Source organism: Saccopteryx bilineata, chromosome 4, assembly GCF_036850765.1.
Source record: "Saccopteryx bilineata isolate mSacBil1 chromosome 4, mSacBil1_pri_phased_curated, whole genome shotgun sequence".
NCBI classification, from domain to species: Eukaryota; Metazoa; Chordata; class Mammalia; order Chiroptera; family Emballonuridae; genus Saccopteryx; species Saccopteryx bilineata.
In genome coordinates this window covers 49,370,455-49,391,618 of record NC_089493.1, presented here as the reverse complement: position 1 = coordinate 49,391,618, position 21,164 = coordinate 49,370,455, and the positions used below count along the sequence as shown (strand labels likewise).

At 36.9% G+C, this 21,164-nt stretch overlaps 1 protein-coding gene across 2 annotated transcripts in view; it reads right to left on the bottom strand.

Annotated features, from left to right (window-relative positions):
• The window catches only part of MAP4K5 (mitogen-activated protein kinase kinase kinase kinase 5), a 135,620-nt gene that overhangs the window by 44,634 nt on the left and 69,822 nt on the right, over positions 1 to 21,164 (bottom strand). For both annotated transcript variants that reach the window (XM_066272094.1, XM_066272093.1), the window contains exons 7-14: positions 19,549 to 19,596; positions 19,418 to 19,460; positions 18,117 to 18,189; positions 12,668 to 12,799; positions 10,291 to 10,353; positions 7,974 to 8,055; positions 6,850 to 6,966; positions 2,751 to 2,829 (exon numbers count right to left, since the gene is read on the bottom strand). In XM_066272094.1, the coding sequence (XP_066128191.1) occupies positions 2,751 to 2,829; positions 6,850 to 6,966; positions 7,974 to 8,055; positions 10,291 to 10,353; positions 12,668 to 12,799; positions 18,117 to 18,189; positions 19,418 to 19,460; positions 19,549 to 19,596 (637 nt within the window). The remainder of the gene's footprint in view (positions 1 to 2,750; positions 2,830 to 6,849; positions 6,967 to 7,973; positions 8,056 to 10,290; positions 10,354 to 12,667; positions 12,800 to 18,116; positions 18,190 to 19,417; positions 19,461 to 19,548; positions 19,597 to 21,164) is intronic.

Sequence of the window (21,164 nt, the reverse complement as noted above, 5' to 3'; positions counted from 1 at the left end):
CTGGTTTTCTACCTAAAGGCACTTTTCAAACTAGGGCACAAGACAGTGGAACTCAAAAAGAGAAGAACAGTTTCACTGGGTGCAGGAAACAAAGACTGAAGTTTGGGGTGCTTAGGCAATGGAAATGTGAAGGGCAGAGTACTAGAAATAAGAAAGCTGCATAAAGAAGGAGCTCTAGAAATGTGCCAAGAGGTCTCTTAAGACTTAGCCCACAAGCAAAGCAAGATTATCCAAGGTATGTCAGTAAAGAGCCAACAGAATACACTGAGCTAAATGTAGATCCTGGTGCTCAAAAAGTACTAGGAAAGATTTCTGAGTTTCTACCCAAAGGAAAGACCTTGTTAAATTACTCTAGTAAAACCAGGCACAAGCCTTGAAAAGATCTAGTTGAACTACCAGTTAATTAACTCTTTACCCTTTAAAATAAAAACGACAACAACAACAAAACCAAAATAAAGTAAGGAGGATGAAATCCAGACACTCAATGTTGTATCACAACATCCAAGATACAATAAAAAACAACTAGAGAAGAAAACAAACTATAACCAGTTGAAAAATAAAAACAGATCCAGAGATGACACGGATGTTGAAATCAAGTACACAAGGGCTTTAAAACAGCCATAAGCCATTACAAATATGTTCAAGAATTGAAAAGAACATAATCAACTGTCCAATGATGTGGAAATTTTCTAGGCTGCAGACTCTGTTTTGAGACTAATTTAAGCTACAACTTTATGACAAAATCTATGTACTCTAGTTGACCAATGTCACCTTGTTAATCATCTAAATAAAAAATTTTTTAAAAATTGAAAAGATGGACACAGTAAGTGAGCAAATGGAAATTTTCAGAAGAAAAATCGAAATGTATGTCTATTATATATACATATACTGATTACTGTATATATCAATAAAAATTTAGATCTGAAAAATACAATATTTAAAACTCAAGAGGTCAACAAAATGTTCTTTTTTTTTTTTTTTTTTTGTGGCACAGAGAGAGGGACAGATAGGGACAGACAGGAAGGGAGAGAGATGAGAAACATCAATTCTTTGTTGCGGCTCCTTAGTTGTTCATTGATTGCTTTCTCACATGTGCCTTGATGGGGGACACTACTGCAGACCGAGTGACCCCTTGCTCGAGCCAGTGACCTTGGGCTCAAGCTGGTGAGCCATGCTCAAACCCGATGAGCCCGTGCTCAAGCTGGCGACCTCGGGGTCTCAAATCTGGGTCCTCCGCATCTCAGTCTGATGCACTATCCACTGCGCCACCGCCTGGTCAGGCCAAATGGTTCATTTTTAACAAATCTAATTAGTCTAAATATTTAGTTATCTTCCTACATTATGGTTTGTAATTTTTATTTATATATTATTTTACTGTAAACCATTTTAAATCTCTTCTGCAACACATATTAAGTCAATATACCCATACATAAAACTTCTTTGCAAATCTATTCTTCTAAATTACTATGGTTAAAATTACAAATATTGATACAAAACTTCTCCTTTTTTAAATACGTATTTTAGAAAAGACTAAAAACTAAAACCAACCCAAATGTCCAACAATAGGGAACTATTCGACTGTAACATACCAACTCAATAAAATAGCAACCATCAAACATAATGGTTATAAAGTCTAGGCCAGGGGTCCCCAAACTTTTTACACAGGGAGCCAGTTCACTGTCCCTCAGACTGTTGGAGGGCTAGACTATAAAAAAAACTATGAAAAAATCCCTATGCACACTGCACATATCTTATTTTAAAGTAAAAAAACAAAACGGGAACAAATACAATATTTAAAATAAAGAACAAGTAAATTTAAATCAACAGACTGACCAGTATTTCAATGGGAACTATGGGCCTGCTTTTGGCTAATGAGATGGTGGTGCCCCTTCCGGAAGTGCGGCGGGGCCGGATAAATGGCCTCAGGGGGCCACATGTGGCCTATGGGCCGTAGTTTGGGGACCCCTGGTCTAGGCTAATATGTGGAAAATACTTCTGAATATGACAAGTAAAAGTTTATATATATTAGAAATTGAGCCATGTAAAAATATACATGAAAAAGCATTAAGAAAATTCATTAAAATATTATCTGTGGGTCAGCACTGGTGATGTAATTAAAGACAAGATTGATTTTCTAGTTTTTCCTCTTGCAATTTTTTTTTTGAAAGGCGGGGGGGGGGAGGCAGAGAGAGAGACTACTGCATGCGCTTCAACCAGGATTCACCTGGCAAGCCCCCTACCGGGCTATGCTCTGCCCATCTGAAGCTGCTGCTCCGTTGCTCAGCAACCCAGCTATTTTAGTGTCTGAGGCAAGGTCATAAGCCATCCTTAGCACCCAGGGCCAACTTGCTCAACCATTCTAGCTATACTTCAGGAGGGAAAGAGAGAGAAAGAAGGGGGAGGGGAAGGGTTGGAGAAGTAAATGGTTACTTCTCTTGTGTGCCCTGTCCAGGAATAGAACCTGGGACTTCCACATGCCTGGCCTATGCTCTACTGCTGAGCCAATGGAACAGGGTGTAAATTTTCTAAAATGGGCAAACATTACCTTTATAATTAGAAAATACAAACTATTTAATTGTAAAACAAGGGAATTCCATTGTAAACCAGAAAAACAACTTCTATTTTAGATATTCTGACAGTTAAAGTACTATGTAGTCTCAGTTAGTTTGAGATTTTATTATTCCAAAACACTACAAGAACATCCAACTCAGCCCCTCCAAAACCACAAACTGAAAATGTAATCCACATACAATTTATTTCTGAAGCTGTCCGTTCAGCTCTAGCATTCCTGTTTGTAGATCTAATGGTATGACGAATGATTGCATGGGGCTGTGGATATAAACATAATTTATACAGTTAAAATTTTTTAAAATTTATTTTTCAATTAGTTTATACTTAATATTATTTTGTATTAGTTTCAGGTGTACTGCATAGTGGTTAGACAATCATACAAACTTTGCAAAGTGGTTCCCCTGATATTTCAAGTACTCACCTGTCACCATACATAGTTATAATACTATTGACTATTATTCCCTATGCTGTACTTTACATCCCTGGGACTATCTGTGACTACCAATTTGTAATTCTTAAACCTTTTTTATAAAAATTTCAATGATAAAGACCAAACTTTTTTTTCAATTAAATGTTCACTTACTGACAAACATAAATACCTAATAAATTAGAGGACCCCCCAAAACCCCCAAAAAACCAAACACTAAGGTACTCTAAAAGTTTATTCACTTATTCCATGCCTATACTGTTTAAAATATTGAAATGATTCAATGAAAGACAGATCTTCAAAGAGCTCATAGTCTAGGTCAGTGGTTAGCAAACCGTGGCTCGCGAGCCACATGCGGCTCTTTGGCCCCTTGAGTGTGGCTCTTTCACAAAATACCACGTTTTTAGCAAAGGCCAGCTTCGGAGTACCCTAATTAAGTTAATAATAATGTACCTACCTATATAGTTTAAGTTTAAAAAATTTGGCCCTCAAAAGAAATTTCAATCGTTGTGCTGTTGATATTTGGCTCTGCTGACTAATGAGTTTGCCAACCACTGGTCTAGGAAGATAAGACACAAAATATTTGTAAGATTAGAAAATGATGGAGTATAGAAGTTCTGAAATCTGATCTGGGGCCTTTAAGGACAAGTAGCCACTGCATGTGCAGCAGTGTGGGAAATGCGTTCTAGGCAGTAGAATGGATATGAACAAAGTGAGGCAAGAAGTCAACTGTGGAGTGTTACGAGGAGTCAGAGCTGGTTACTATTTGGCTATAATGAAGATTATGTGAGGATGAGCAGGATTATGAAAGGCTCTGTCAGGGTAGGGCTCTTAATTTTATTTTCTTGGCAAATGTATTTTTTGGAGATTTTATGGAGATGAAGTAGCACATAACCAGAATTATCTTTAAGAGTAATCTGAGCTTGACCTGTGGTGGCACAACAGGTAAGGTGATGACCTGGAATGCTGAGGCCGCAGGTTAGAAACCCCAGGCTTGCCTGGTCAAGGCGCATCTGAGAAGCAACTGTGCAACTGCGAGTTAATGCTTCCCACTACCACACCTGCCAGCCTTGGTCTCTTTCATCTCTCTAAAACTCAATAAGTAAAATCTTTAAAAAAAAAAAAAGAGTCATCTGATAAGTGTGTAAGGGGGCATGGAGCGGGAGAAATACTAGGTGCAGGGAGACTAAGAATATTGTAGTAAATCAATGCATTCACCCTTCTGTAAAAGTTCCTGATCCTTTTGAAACTGCCTTCAGCTCAAACCCTATCTAGCAAATTTCTGATGACTCTCACTCACTGATGACTCAGACAGTGGCTCATATTTTCTCTACTTCAAGATCCATCATCATACAGAGTGACTTCAAAAGGCCATTGTTCTCAACATAAGTTTTTTGACCTCATCTCTAAGGACATTCTTCTGTACTTCAATGCACTCTCTACTCCTAAGATCACAGCTGGACCCTGTCATCAGCTTTGATATGCAAATTCACATTATACTCCAAACTACCCACTCTCTTATTTATTCCCATTAAGCTTTTTAATTTTTATTTATCTACTTATTTGTTTTTTAGGTGAGAGGAAGGGAGATAGTGAAACAGAATGCCACATGAACCCTGACATCCGCATCTGGGGCTGATGCTCCAGTAACAAGCCACGTTTAGTGCCTGAGGCTGATGCACTCCAAAGGAGCTATCCTCAGCACCTGGGGCAACATTTGAACCAACTGAACCATTGGCTGTGGGAGAGGAAGAGGGAAAGATGAGGGAGAGGGTGAGGAGAAAAAGCAGATGGCCGCTTCTCCTGTGTGCCCTGACCAGGAATTGAACCTGGGACGTCCATATGCTGGGCTGACGCTCTAGCCACTGAACCATCAGCGAGGGCCCCAAAATTTTCAACATGGTTTAAAATGGCTAGTGTCTAGCTCTGTAACTTCATCTCTCACCATTTCCTTCCTTTTTTTCTGCTCTAACAAGACTAACTTATCTTTAGTTCCTCAAATACAATGCCTTCTCTCTTATCACCAGGTTTTCAAATATACTATTATTCCCCCTGCTCAAAACATTTTTCTCTATCTTTTCCTCTAATTCCAATTTCTCCTTCAGATAGTCAGCATACATATCACTTCTACAGTGAATCCTTTCTTGTTACTGTAATATGACTCCATAGCACCTATATTTCCCAGTCCGTAAGTTTATCAAACTTGTAAATTATTTATTTGTATTTCGGAATCTCCTTTGTGATTACATAAGTTCTTTGAAGGCAGGGATAGTGTCAAAGGTCATACACCATGGCCCCAACTATCTAGCACAAGGTTTTATATTTCAAGGACTGGAAAGTATGGTGGTACCACTAAAAAAAATAGAGAACTCAGAAGGTAGAGTGGCTGTGGGAAGTTGAGCAAAATAGGATAGAGGAATAAAAGAGTTTTGTTATGTACACAACCAGTGAAAGACTAACTGTGGAATCAAGTAATAGCCAATTCTACATTTAAGGTAAAATAATTGTAATAATCTTTGAATTTTTAAGGGATTAAAAATTTTAAAGGTGCCTCTGATATGACTATGCTATATGCTAAGCAATGACTCATTTTCAAAGACTTTAAAGACTTTTTCTATTAAATATAAACATGGAAATGATGGTATATTAACTAAGAGAGTGGGCTCTAGAATTAGTTTGCCTGGAGCCAAACCCTGGTTCCACTACTTACTAGGCATATAATCTTGGGCAAATTTCTTCTATTCTTTATTTTCTCATTTGTAAAATGGGGAAAGTAATAATACCTATTGCAAAGGATTGTTCTGAGTATTAGATGAATTAACAGGGAATTTGGCCTAATACTTGGCACACAATGACTGCCCTAGGAGAGTGGGTAGTTATGATACTTATATGGTATAATTAAAACTTAAGAACATGAAGTAGATTAAACAAAGAAAAAAAAAACAGAGACAACAGTATGGGGATTGCAGGAGGGAAAGGGGATTGGGGTGAGGTGGTCGGGGAAAGTAGAGGAGGAATAGATGGTGATGGAGAAAGACTTGACTTGGGGTGGGGAACATACAATGCAATATACAGAAGATATGTACATTGTAGAATTGTGCACCTGAAACCTGTAAAATTTTTAACCAATGTCACCCCAATAAATTCAATAAAAAATTTTTAAAAAGAACATAAATTAGAAAAATTTCCTTCAAGAAATAACAACATATAAAGTTTAGTACTATAGTTTTGCAAAAATGAAGATAGAGATATAAAAAGAAATACAGGCATAAAGAGAAATGGAGAGACAGATTCTGAGAAACATAAAAATAAAAAGAAATCATAAAAGAGAAGAAACACTGGTGACAAAATATAGCTGTTATATTTAGGCATAAACAGGTACCTGCCAATGGGCAGGAAGTTCCTCATTCCTGATTTGTAAGTTATATTGTTCAATATGATATACTCAAAATCATTTGACAATATTTTCTGAAAAGGTAAGCATTAAGTATAAACAGCTACATGTAATTATGTAAGAAATAATAGTTTTAAACAAGTATTAGAAAGGATAAACTTTCTATGGGAATCTCAACTTAAATTTTAAAAATTATTTATATTCTGTTAATCGTTATAATAAAGAAACTACAAAAATCTGAAAAGAACTAGGATCAAGAAATGATTACATTATATAGATTATACCACTTATTTTTTTTAAGTATCAATTGGTAATTATATCAGGATAAGTGTAGTTTCCATTGCTAATTAATCTTTCTAAATCTGTTTTAACTAACTTAAAATAATGAATTAGTAAACAAACTCTAAGACCATATTAAACATGTATTTTCAAATATTAGATTGCAAATACTCCTTACCTCAAAGTCATCATCATCTCCTTCAATGTAATGTGCATGGTTGTCTGGATTGTTCACTTTGTCCAGAAGTTCAACTGCTAGGGCCCTAGAGAGACCTGGCTGCCCTACAAAAGTATGCTAAGTAAAAACAAAACAAAACAACTTCATGAGTATGTTTTCACATCTATGGCTTATAAAAATGTTATTTGTACTTTTCCATTCAGTAAATATACAGAGACAAGTATATGGGAGACTGCTAATACAAAGAAATTAGAGGGCCCTGGCCCATTGGCTCAGTGGTAGAGCATAGACCTGGCATGTAGATGTCCCAAGTTTGATTCCCAGTCAGGGCACACAGAAGAAGCGACCATCTGCTCCCCTCCTCTTTCCCCTCCCCCTACTCTCTCTCTCTCTTCCTCTACTGCAGCCATGGCTAAATTGGTTTGAGAACCTTGGCCCCAGGCACTGAGGATGGCTCCATGGAGCCTCCACCTCAAGTGCTAAAAATACAATAGCTCAGTTGTGAGCATGGCCCCAGATGGGGTAGCCAGGTGGATCCTGGTCGGGGTGCATTTGGGAGTCTTATCTCCCCTCCTCATTAGGAAAAGAAGAAAAAAGAAACAAATATATATTAGGTTGTAAAATTAAAACCTTGGCTATAACAATGACATTTATTACTCATGTCATTATACTGATAAAATTATGTTAATGTACAAAGATACAATGGAATTTTTACATTTAAGAAGCCAAGAAGAGCAATTAATTTTAGATGACAGAAACATTTTTAACAGTTTTCTCTAAGGCAGCAGTTGGCAAAATACATGAAGCCCATGAGTAAAATCTGTTGTACTGCCTCTTTTTGTAAATAAAGTTTTATTGGGTATTAGAGAAATACCTATTTGTATGTTCTGTCCCTGGCTGCTTTTTGTGTTACAGGGCAAGAGTGAGTAGTTTTGACAGAGACCATATGGCCCACAAAGCCTAAAATATTTACTATTTGGCTCTTTATAGATAAAGTTTGCTGACCCCTGCTGTAAGAGATATCACTAACATTTTTATATTAGAAAATCTAAATACTTTTGTTTTACTGATATGCCTAATTAAAGCTGACTACAGAAAATTCTCCTGTAATTTCAATGACTTACAGTCAGAAGTCTTTCAGCAGTTGGTCTTTTTTTGGGGTTTTTGGTTAGTGCTATTTTGACAAAATTATGGAATGTTGATGACCTTCAAATAAAAAGAAACATGTATAAAAATATTTCACTAATATTAGTTTTATGGTGTTACTAAATAAAGTTAACTTACAAGTAGTTATAAAGTCTGAAATACATAATTTTTTCTTGCCTCTTAGCTCTATGTAAGCTGAAGAACTGCATCCAGAGCACAGTACATTCATTGAAAACATACATCAGTTTCATCTCTTAAGTAAAATGCAATTAATTATAGAATAATAATATATGAACTCTAAAAAAATACACTAAAAAGTAGAAATGCACAGCTTTATCTTTTACAGGCTTTATAATCTTGTATTTCAGGAATTAAACTGAGGAATAAAAATGACCCTTTCTCATTGCCTAGTTTATATAGTGAGTAAATGTTCTGCTATACCAAAAGAGTTGTTGACTAGCTGGGAGATAGGGTGGATAATGTAAAAGATAATTTAAAGCCTATAAAAGGTTATAAATTTCTTAGAAATGAGGGAAAGGAAAAAAGTGATTTTAGCAACCAGAAGAATTTTCCTGCCACTTGCATTGATGAAATGGGGAAAAGAAAAAGACATAAATTAAAGGCATCATGCTTGGATTAATAGTAAAGAAGGATATCTGCACCCATAGCCAAAATTCCACTGAAGGAGGGACTGGGCAAGAACCAACAAGAATAACCTTAATCATTACCAGTTACTGCAAACACACAGCAGTTCTCTTCAGAGAAATCATATCACTGCATTCATTACATTCCGTGACTTGTGGAGCAGAGAACATACAGTCGTATAGTACCTGAGACTGGAAAAGGTACTCCAGTCATAATGACTGCTCTGGAATCTGACAGGGGATTCCGCAGTTATAGCTAATCCATTCATTCCTGAATAAATATTCAATCATTTCTGCCATAAAGTCCTCCAGTTTCAGTTGCTTAAGAAATTGGTGTAACAAGGAATAGGGAAAAAAACCCTATCAATGTAAAAGAATACAGCTAGGAAAATATAAACTCCTTTATTTCCACAGTGTGATTTGCCTTTCACTCCTGGCATCATCCCCAGAATGACCTGGCTCCTAAGTAATGCTATGGACAGATAAGCTAATAAAAAATAAAACAGGCCCTGGCCAGTTGGCTTAGCAGTAGAGTGTTGGCCTGGTGTATAGAAGTCCCAGGTTCAATTCCGGGTCAGGGCACACAGGAAAAGCAACCATAAGCTTCTCCACCCTGTCCCCTTTCTCTCTCTCTCCCATTCCCTCCTGCAGCCATGGCTCGAATGATTCATAAGTTGGCCCCAGGCACTGAGGACGGCTCCATGGCCACACCTCAGGTACTGAAATAGCTTGGTTGCCAAGCAACAGAGCAGCGGTCCCAGATGGACAGAGCATCGCCCTGTAGGAGGCTTGCTAGATGGATCCTGGTCAGGGCACGTGTGAAAGTCTGTCTCTCTGCCTTCTTGCCTCCACGTCTCTCACTTAATTTAAAAAAATTAAAATAAAAACAGGAGTTTAGAACCTGTTGGGGACAGGACTCTTAGAATCTAAAATAAAATATGAACTGTCTCAGTAGAAAAATGAATATACATATGTACAGAATTCTGGGGAGGTCTATGGACCCTCAAAGATATCCATGTAATCTAGATGAAAAAATTCATAAATTTAAGAACTTGGAAGCTTATTTATATTGTTTATTTTATTAACTGTATGGGCAGACATTAAAGAAAAACAATTCACAATTTTTATCATCCAAATGACAATGTCCTTATGATTCATAAGAATATTCAAAGTGCTTTAAAATTTTGTATGAGAAATAAGAGATTAGAGTGAAAACTAACCTTTTTTAATATTAAGGAAGTAAAGTAGAGAAAAGTCTTTAAAGATAAATTTTATGTGTATGGTATCTGGGAAACCTTTTCGTATCATCTCCCATAAAAGTCAATATGTAATTAATGAAAGTACAGGGTAAAAATATGAATCTTCAAAATCTTAATGTATTTATGTGTATCAAATCCTTTCCTCACCACACCTTTTATTGAAGCTGCCAGAATATAAGAGTATGTTAAGAGAGCAATGCATTATAAAGAAACACTGACCAGAAAAACCTAGGTCCTCGTCATAGCTCTGCAAGTTAATTAGATGTGTAACTTCAGGTAAACTGTTGTTTAATGCCTCTGGGCTTCAGTTTTATCATCTATAAAATAAGAGAACTAAACCTGTGTGCCTTTCAACTGTAAAATTCTATAAATCTATATATTATTTAACTTACCATTTTGTTTTGTCCTTTAGTTTTGGGGGTTGAAAATTACTTTTTGACATTAAGAAGAGGGCCCTGAAATAAAAACTTCAGTTTAAAAGCAATATCAAAATACTTTTATTACTACATCTAATAATCAGAATGAATATTCTGTAATTAATTTATACAAGATTCCTACATATGTAGGCACTAATGAAATATGGTATGAAATATGGTATGAAATATGGAAATTAAATTTTTTTAATTTTAGAAAGCCTATTTAAAATTTCCCCTGGATATAGAAAGGATCTTTCTATTTCAAACACAGTCTTATTCACATGGCAAAACTACCAAATATTAGAAAAGGCTTTTGTTCCATACTGTTACATTTATGACTAGTATTATATCTTAAGTACAGTCTATCTTTCTATATCATTCTGTAACACACACCTAACATTAAGGTATTTGTTTAACTGAAGAGCTGCGCCTATAATTATTTTGGGTGTATAAGCAAATAATATTCAGTTTCACTTCCTACTCTGTTTCTCCTTTTGGACAATAATTTTCTATTTTCTCTCATTATATATGATACAGAAGTGAACCTTCAGGAGGACTTTCTTTCTCTATAAGTCTACCTTTGACCTATTTTCTATGGACTGTAGGGGTAAAAGAATGAAGGATTGAAGAAGAAAGTTATTTTTAATTTATTATTTTTAAAATTTTTTATTTTTTAGAGAGAGAAAGGCGGGGGTGGGGCAGAAACAGCAAGCATCAACTCATAGGTAAAGTTGAAGAAGGAAGTCCTAAAATGCCTTACTTCACGATTTCCTACAAAACCCTTCCCAGGTTTCTAAGCTAACTCTTTAACCTTTTTTTTAATATCAACGATGTTTTCTCCTTTTAAAAATAAAATGATTCAGCCCTGGCCGGTTGGCTCAGTGGTAGAGCGTTGGCCTGGCGTGCAGAAGTCCCGGGTTTGATTCCCGGCCAGGGCACACAGGAGAAGCGCCCATCTGCTTCTCCACCCCTCCTCCTCTCCTTCCTCTCTGTCTCTCTCTTCCCCTCCCGCAGCCGAGGCTCCATTGGAGCAAAGATGGCCCGGGAGCTGGGGATGGCTCCTCGGCCTCTGCCCCAGGCGCTAGAGTGGCTCTAGTCGCAACAGAGCGATGCTCCGGAGGGGTAGAACATCGCCCCCTGGTGGGCGTGCCAGGTGGATCCCGGTTGGGCGCATGCGGGAGTCTGTCTGACTGTCTCTCCCCGTTTCCAGCTTCAGAAAAAAAAATAAAAATAAAATGATTCGTATATGAAGAAAAAATTGAAAAAGAAATAAAGATCCATATTCCTATAAACCTAAGACATTATTTAAAATTTTCTGCTCTTCTTTTTAGTCTTTATCTTCATAATAACCAATTCCTATATCACTGTATTAGGTAATATTACATACTGCTTTTTGTTTTTACTAATAACCAATTTTTCCTATTTCTTTGGTTTATATAAATGTAATAGCTGCCCTTAATTGCTAAATCTGCTTAACAGTTCACCAACTATTGGATATTTAGATTTCTTCCGGATGTTATCCTGAAATGGATAATTCTTAGCATGTAAAAAATTTCTTAAATTACAATATTTACTGAGTAAAATTTCCTAAGTAGTGAAGTCACAGAAACATTTGGATATCCCATAACCAATAATGTCTAAGTTAGTATCCTAAAAGTCTGAAATTATTGGCATCTCAGATAAATGTAGGTACCTCTTAACTTGTTTATTACTTGTGAGGTCCAATAGTTTTCCATGTTTCTTTAGTATCTGGTACTTGCTCATAAACAATCTATATTTTACCTATAAAGTCTCTGAATGTCTATCATGTTAGTAAAACAAGTTCTCCATTCTGTTCATTTCTTTTTAACTTTATTCTATTTACTTTAAAAGTTTAAATTGTAGCCCAATTTATCTTTTCCTTCAAAATATTAAAAAGCCTTTCAAAGGCTCTTACATTTTTTTTCTGAGAGGCAATTTACCCTAAAATGCAAATGATAATTATACCAAGCATAGCTACCTCTTTATCCCTAGACAAAGTAAAAAACCATGATGAAATGAGACTAGAAGAAAATCTCATTTACATTCTATAATTTGTTTATAATTCTACTTAAGACAAAAAAGAAACAAGTTCAAATGATGGCAGAATGAACATAAAGATTTAAAAAAAGACTTCAGACAGATTATTTGCTCCCTATTGTTTTAGAAATAGCAATATGAGAGCAGATTTTAGATGAGATTATCCCTAAGTCCCTTATAACACCTTTATGATTTTCACATACTTGAAAATAAGCTTGGAATACCCAAGTTATCAGTATCTCTCTCCCAGGGGATCTACTATTAATAACAGCATAATTGTAAGTAGTGAGAACACCTCATTGGATGAAGATCAAACATAGGTGGCTGAAGTTCTCCAAGTTCAATTGCTGTTATTCCTACTGCCCAGATATCACAGAGTTGGTTGTAGCCCCCATTCTTTTCTACTGCTGCAACTTCTGGGGCCATCCTAGAAGAAATCAGCAAATTTATCATTTTTATTTTTTTTAGATGATATGAGATCTGCTACTTTTGTTATATTCACAAGACTTCTTAAAGGAAAAGCAGCTGAGAGGCATTTACTAAGAAAGAAACTTTACTAGAAAAGACTTATAAAGACCTCATACATACACAGATACACACACTCTCTAAATTCATTATTTTTAAATCCTGAGTCTTCTCCTCTGAATACTAGTGCTCTGAAGAAAACTCACACTGTCTTTAGTTTCCATTTTATGAATCTTATTATATAATATGTGAGAATAAAAAAGAACACCTAAATCTCTGTGGAGGTCAGAGAAAAGTTCCCAAAGGAGATGCGGTTAAAGAATGAATTAGCAGGCAGTTAAAAAGATTGGTGAGTCAGGACATTTTAATCTGAGGAAACAAGTGTCAATGAAGGGAGACAGGGAGAGAGAATGGAACATCTGCAGAAGTGCTAGGACAGTGCTACTCGATGTGTGATGTACAGACTGTTCAGACTGATACACGAGGCACAAAGGGCTTGTCATGAGTCTGGGATAAGTACAGATATTGAGAGCATTTACTTTCCTCCAATACATGATCACTTTTCAGCATCTCATTTTTAAGTTATTTTACTAAAGTATTAGTCTGTAATGAACAGGAAGTGGAAAAAAAAGAAAAGGTCATTCACCACAGACAGTCTGAGAGGGTCAATAAAAGTATTTGGAAAATGAACATCAGAGGTGATGTTAGATGGATAGTGAATGACCTACTGATTACATAAGAACGTGCAGACTTTATTGTGAAAGTAAAAGATTGATTATAGGGGTAAACTTGATCTAAATTTAACTCATGACAACATGAAGGATAGTGTGAGAGGAGATGAAACCAGTATTAGATGATATTATTTCAAAATACATGGGAAAAAAACAAAGAATTTTTCAAAGATAGTGGCGGAGGGGACAGAATAAAAGAGGTTTACTGAAGAGACTGATGTGAGTATAAAATGCTTGTGCATATCCAAGTAGAGCTATTATTTAACAACTACTGAATATATACAAGATTGAGCTAAACTGAGTAGCTAAGTTGGAGTTATCTATTTGGGAATCAATGGTGTATAATGATGGCATCTAAAGTTATAAAGCACAGATAATATTGCTCAGGGGAAATTTTATTTTTTTAAATGTTTAATATTTTTAAATTAATTTATATTTATATTGAATAGCCACAAGGTAGAAATTGCTTTTACATGCACTTAGGTTACAAAAAGTTATATGACAAAATGTCTCTCCACTTAAGTGTGGTTAAGGATATAAAATACCTATATTAAAAATGCCATGTATGTGTACATGCTATCTGCAAGTACTACATACATAAGAATGGGTAGAGGAGCCAAGAGAAGAAAATGATCACCACGGAGCAAGGTGATTGAAGGCAAATTTCATATAGGAAGAAGCTGAGCTGGAACCCAGAGAAAGCATATAGGTTTCATCTCTTCTGCCCACTAGAATCAGTAGTGGCTAACTGCATCACCACGTTCACCAGGACTGTTGCACTTCCCGGCTCAAAGGAAAACAGAGATGTGACCAATTAGTTGGACATAGGTGAAGTAAGGCAGAGTGTGTGCCACTCTTCAGACAGAGCAGGACTTAAGATAAACACAGAAGACACATACTCTAGGGAGGTAATGACCAAGATTTGGGATAGTCAGATAATTTTGACTAGAGAAGCACGTTCACAGTGGAGGACAGTCACAGAAAAGAGACTGAGGAGGAAATAGGCAGGTAATGAATGGAATTTTATAGGTAACCTAACTCACAGATGGTTTCTTTTACCTTTATTTAAATGATATCTATTGGGGTTTTTTTTCCTGTTGTTAAAAGTGATATGTGCTGACTAAAGAGAATTTGGAATACATGAAGAAATATGGAAGAAAACAAGTTCAAGATTATCCTACCCAAAGAGGACCTCTGTTTCACATATTTTAACTCTTAAATTTAAAACACACATATATCTTTTATAAATTGGTGTTTTATTACCTATACTACTTTTAATCCTTTTTTTTTGTTTTGTTTTGTTTTTTTTTTTTTTTTTTTTTTTTTTTTGCATTTTTCTGAAGCTGGAAACAGGGAGAGACAGTCAGACAGACTCCCACATGCGCCCGACCGGGATCCGACCGGGATCCACCCGGCACGCCCTCCAGGGGCAATGCTCTGCCCACCAGGGGGTGATGCTCTGCCCCTCCGGGGCGTTGCTCTGTTGTGACCAGAGCCACTCTAGCGCCTGGGGCAGAGGCCACAGAGCCATCCCCAGCGCCCGGGCCATCTTTGCTCCAATGGAGCCTTGGCTGCGAGAGGGGAAGAGAGAGACAGAGAGGAAGGCGCGGCGGAGGGGTGGAGAAGCAAATGGGCGCTTCTCCTATGTGCCCTGGCCGGGAATCGAACCCGGGTCCTCCGCACGCTAGGCCGACGCTCTACCGCTGAGCCAACCGGCCAGGGCTAATCCTTTTTGATTAACATTATATCATGAGCCTATCCTCTAACCATTCAATTTTTTACAACACGATTTTTAATACCATCTTTTAAACAGGATTGTACATAATTTCCTTAACTAATTCCTATTGTATATGCATATATTCCCTCTTTTCATTATTAAAGTATTGTGATAAAGCTCAATATATAAATCTGTCTCTCTGATAAAGTAATACAAGCAGAATTGAGACTAGAACATTATTACTTAAGGTTTTTGAAAAGTATTTTGAAATATCTTTCAAAACTGTTCTACCAATTTCCACTTTCTATCCTTTTTACTTCTTTTTTGTTTGTTTGTTTGTTTTAGAGAGAGAGAGAGAGAGAGAGAGAGAGAGAGAGAGAAGAGCAGAAAGCATCAACTCTCATATGTGCCTTGGCCCGGCAAGCCCAGGGTTTTGAACCGGTGACCTCAGCGTTCCCAGGTCGACACTTTATCCATTGCACCACCACAGGTCAGGCCTTTTTATTTTATTTTTTATTATTTTAATTTATTTATTAATTTTTAGAGAGGAGGAGAGAGAGAGAGAAGACAAGAAGCATCAACTTGTAGTAGTTGCTTCTTCCTGTATGTGCCTTGACCAGACAAGCCCAGGGATTTGAACCAGCAACCTCAGCGTTCCAGGTCAATGTTTTATCCACTGAACCACCAGAGGTCAGGCTCCAATTTCCACTTTTATTGTCAAATATTTAGTGATAGTGATAGGTATTACCCATAATTTCAAATATTTTCCAGTTTGATAGAAAAGAATGTCATTTATTTAATTTGCACTTTTGGTTATCACTGGGGGAATCATTTTTCATATTTTATGATGTCTTATATGGATTATTTCAATAACTGCTTCTAAAACAACACTTTTTATTGATTTCTTAAGAACTTACATATTAGTTATTAAAACCTAGTTTGTCATGTTTTAGTCACTACTTCCTGGTTTGTTACTTATCTTTCCCTTTTTTTTTTTTTTTTTTCCTGAAGCTGGAAACAGGGAGAGACAGTCAGACAGACTCCCGCATGCGCCCGACCGGGATCCACCCGGCACGCCCACCAGGGGCGACGCTCTGCCCACCCGGGGCGATGCTCTGCCCATCCTGGGCATCGCCATGTTGCGACCAGAGCCACTCTAGCGCCTGGGGCAGAGGCCACAGAGCCATCCCCAGCGCCCGGGCCATCTTTGCTCCAATGGAGCCTTGGCTGCGGGAGGGGAAGAGAGAGACAGAGAGGGAAAGCGCGGTGGAGGGGTGGAGAAGCAAATGGGCGCTTCTCCTGTGTGCCCTGGCCGGGAATCGAACCTGGGTCCTCCGCACGCTAGGCCGACGCTCTACCGCTGAGCCAACCGGCCAGGGCACTTATCTTTCCCTTTTAAGCTGGTGGACATATAATATAAATTTTTGTATAGTTAAATCTATTAATTTTTCTCTTTAACATTTTATGCTTTCATGCCAAGAAAGCATATCTTAAAGCAGATAGTCACTAATATTTCTTTTGGTTTTACTTTTATATTTGACTATTTCCATATACAATTTACTTTGATACTAGTATGAGATATGTAGCTACTTTAAATTTCCAAATAAATTACCCAAATAATAAAAAATCCAACTTTTCATCAAACTTTAAATGGCACAATTTATAATATTCAGTAAATAATTTTACATGTTGAAATTTATTACTAGGCTTTCTATTATATTTTAATTATGTCTTCATTAATAAAAGTAGTGTTTTAGAAAGATAATTTTGTCAGTGATTGGTAGGATACATTAGGAGTAGGTGGCTGGTGAAGACTTAACAGTAGGGTAGAATGCACAAGGTTTGTTTGTTTTTTATACAGCCAGCCAGCCAGATAGACAGACAGACAGAGGAAAGGAGAGAGATGAGAAGTATAAACTCATAGTTGCAACACTTTAGTTGTTCACTGATTGCTTCTCATATGGGTCTTGACCAGGAGGCTGGAGCCAAGCAAATTGACCCCTTGCTCAAGCCAGTGACCTTTGGGCTGAAGCCAGCGACCATGGGATCATGTCAACAGTCCCATGCTCAAGCTGGCAACCCTGAGCTCAAGCTGGATGAGCCCATACTCAAGCCAGTGACCTCAGGGTTTTGAGCCTAGGACCTCAGTGTCCCAGGTTGATGCTCTATACCAGGGTTCCCAAAACTGCGGCCCCCTGAGGCCATTTATCCGGCCCCCCGCCACACTTCCAGAAGGGGCACCTCTTTCATTGGTGGTCAGTGAGAGGAGCATAGTTCCCATTGAAATACTGGTCAGTTTGTCGATTTAAATTTACTTGTTCTTTATTTTAAATATTGTATTTGTTCCCTTTTTTTTACTTTAAAATAAGTTATGTGCAGTGTGCATAGGGATTTGTTCATAGTTTTTTTTATAGTCTGGCCCTCCAATGGTCTGAGGGACAGTGAACTGACCCCCTGTGTAAAAAGTTTGGGGACCCCTGCTCTATACACTGCCACCACTGGTCAGGCTAGGATGCATGAGTTTTAACAACCAAATAATAAAGCCCTAGATTAAAACAGAAGCAATACCAAAAGAAAAGGTAACAAGATGACAAGGAATTGTAATTATCTCTTTCTTTTGAAAATCTCATACCCATGAGTCCTTTCAATACAAGATCCCAGAGAGACTGGAGGAATTATTAGTACCTTAACACAGGGAAAGCTGGACAATAAAAATGAATATCAAAGTTCCCTGACCAAATTAGAACTATGATAGTATGAAGAAGCAGGCAAGCCTTCAGATTTCCTAAAGAAATGAAAATGCACAAAATTCAAACATAATAATGTCTTACCAATAAGGTGTGCCTATGAAAGATTTTCTCTTTGCAATGGTAGCTGTTATTTTTGCAGCTACACCAAAGTCAGCTGGTGGGGAAAAAATAGAACAGAAAATTTAGTTCTTTTCAATAAAAGCATTAACATTTCTAAGTTTTACCCCTAGGCATGACATTATTAATAATTCAGATAGTAACGCAGGGAAATGTATAAAATTGAATATCTAAATCCCTTCTTGCTTGAGTTATATCACACTCATTAAGAGAAAATAATTTACTGACACTTTACTTGAATGGAAATGTACTTTATTAAGAACAAAATTAATAAAAATATTTTTATTATAAGCAAATTAAAGTTAATTTGAAAAAAAAGAGTAAAAAATAAAATACCCACCTGAATTCCTTTCATTCTGACACAACTGGTTAGTATTTAGTGCTATTCTAAAAAAGTTATTATTTTTGTTTTGAGAGAGCCCCAGTGAGAGGGAAGTGAGTGGACTTTGGCCTGGTAAAAAATTCTTTTTTCTGTGTATAAACTTTGTTATTGTTTTTGCTTAACATGGTTATAAAAAACTAAATACACATATAGTTCATTTTTGTCACATAACAGACCAGGGATTTTACTCTTACTCTTCTTAACTATTAATTTTGATGACTGAATATATTCCTTAAGTAAATTTATCACAACTTAACAGTTTTTCTATTGCTAAAACTATGTTCTCACTTTTGCTATCATACACAGAGTTATGATTAATACTTCTGTGAATATGGATTGTTTAATCTTTAGGATTAATCTCTTTAAAATGAGTTTCAGAAGTAAAATTACTGGGTCAAAAGATGAACATTATTGTGGTTCTTAATATGAGTATTAAACTTGCATAATGTTAAATTAAAAAATTATTAAAATTTAGCCTGACCAAGAGGTAGTGCAGTAGATAGTCAACCTAGGATGGAGAGGAACCCAGGTTCAAAGCCCTGAGGTCGCCAGCTTGAATGTGGGCTCACCAGCTTGAGCGTGGGGTCACTGGTTTGAGCACGGGATCATAGACATGACCTCATGGTCGCTGACTTGAAGCCCAAGGTCACTGGCTTGAGCCCAAGGTCGCTGGCATGAGCAAGGGGTCACTCGCTCTGCTGTATCCTCCCAGTCAAGGCACATACGATAAAGCAATCAATGAACAACTAAGGTGCCACAATGAAGAATTGATGCTTCCCATCTCTTTCCCTTCCTGTCTATCCCCGTCTGTAACTTCCTCTTCCTCTCTCTCTCTCACAAAAAAAAAAAAAAATTAAAATGTTAGAAACTTGAAACAACTTACCTAATTTTACATCACCATGATCTGTCAATAAAATATTTGCACCCTAAAACAAAAATACAAATATCATTTAATTAGCATCATAAAATTCCTTCCAATAAAATTATCAATTTAAACATAGTAAATAAACTTACTTTGATATCTCTATGCATTTTGCCTTTAGTATGCAAATAGGCAAGACCCTAAAGTTGAAATAAAAAAATTGGTAGCATTAGCAAAACTGCAGACTTGGTTTCTAAATTTTCTACTTGAATTTTTACTGAATAAGAAAAACAAGAATGCCTTTTTTTGGAGGGGGGAACCCTAGAGGAGTTTCTTTTTACTAGTCAATGTTTATTGTATTTTAAGATTTCAAATTCACTTTCTGATAAAAATCAGAAATATTTTTCTATATCATCACCACAATCAAGAAAATAAACATATCCATTGCCCAAAAGTTCCTTCCATACACACTATTTTGCTTTCTTTTTTTCATGAGTATAGTTTTTATTATACAAAACTTCACATATAAAGGCTGAGTAACAATACAATGAATCCCTATGTACCCATCACCTAGAATCAACAACCATGAAATCATGGCCAATCTTGTTTCATCCTGACCCTCACACAACACCCCCCACCACTGCCACCACATTATTTTGAAGCCTCAGATTTCATTATTAAGGCAATGACTTTATTTAAAAAAAAAAAAAAAGCACAAAACCACAATGATATTATTATGCCTTCATAATGAACAATTCTTTAATATTATAAAATATCCAGTGTTTGCAACTGTTTAAAGTGGGATCCAAACAAGATTTGTACCCTGCAATTTGTTAACATGACTCCTACTTCTTTCATTCTATAGGATTCTGCCATATCTTATTTATTACTTTTTCCTTATAAATTTTTGTAAAGTGCTAGCTGTCCTCTACAGTTTCCCAGGATTTGGGTTTTGCCAGTTACGGCCCAATGATGTTGTTTTACATGTTCCTCTGACCCCCTGTAATACCAGTAAATGAGCACTTATATCTAGGGTCTTGATGAGATTGAAGATTGAATTATTTTGGCAAAATTACTTCCTGGGTGGTGCTGTATCAGTCAGGGTCCCGTTAGAAGACTAAAATAACATAAGTTATTTGAACTATAGAGCTAAAAAGGAACAAAGAGAGCACTAAAGTATTATAGCAGCAGCAAATGCAGGAAGCTGCTACCAACTCTAAGACCTGGGGGAATGGAGAGAAGAGGCTGAAATTATTAATACTTATAAGCCTGGAGTCTGACCAGGTGGTGGTACAGTAGACCGAGTGTCAACCTGGGACGCTGAGGACCCAGGTTCGAAACGCCAAGGTCACTGGCTTGAATGTGGGATCACAGACATGATCCCAAGGTTGCTGGTTTGAGCCCAAAGGTTGCTGATTTAAAATCAAGGTCACTGGCTTGAGCAAGGAGTCACTGGCTTGGCTGGAACCCCCTGGTCAAGGCACGTATGAGAAGCAATCAATGAACAACTAAAGTGACGCAACTACAAGTTGATGTTTCTCATCTCTCTCCCTTCCTGTGTCTCTCTCGCTCTAAAACAAAAACAAAAACAAAACAAAACAAAAAAGCAGCAGCCGCCTCCTGGAAGAGTCCTGTGGAACTGAAATTCAGACCTCTGGGAAGGACACACTGTTCAGCTGGTGCTGATGTCCATTAAGAAGTACACAATGCCTGGCTGTCTTTTAGTGATATTAACAGCCTTTGGTGCTGATCTGCTTTCTGTCACTAT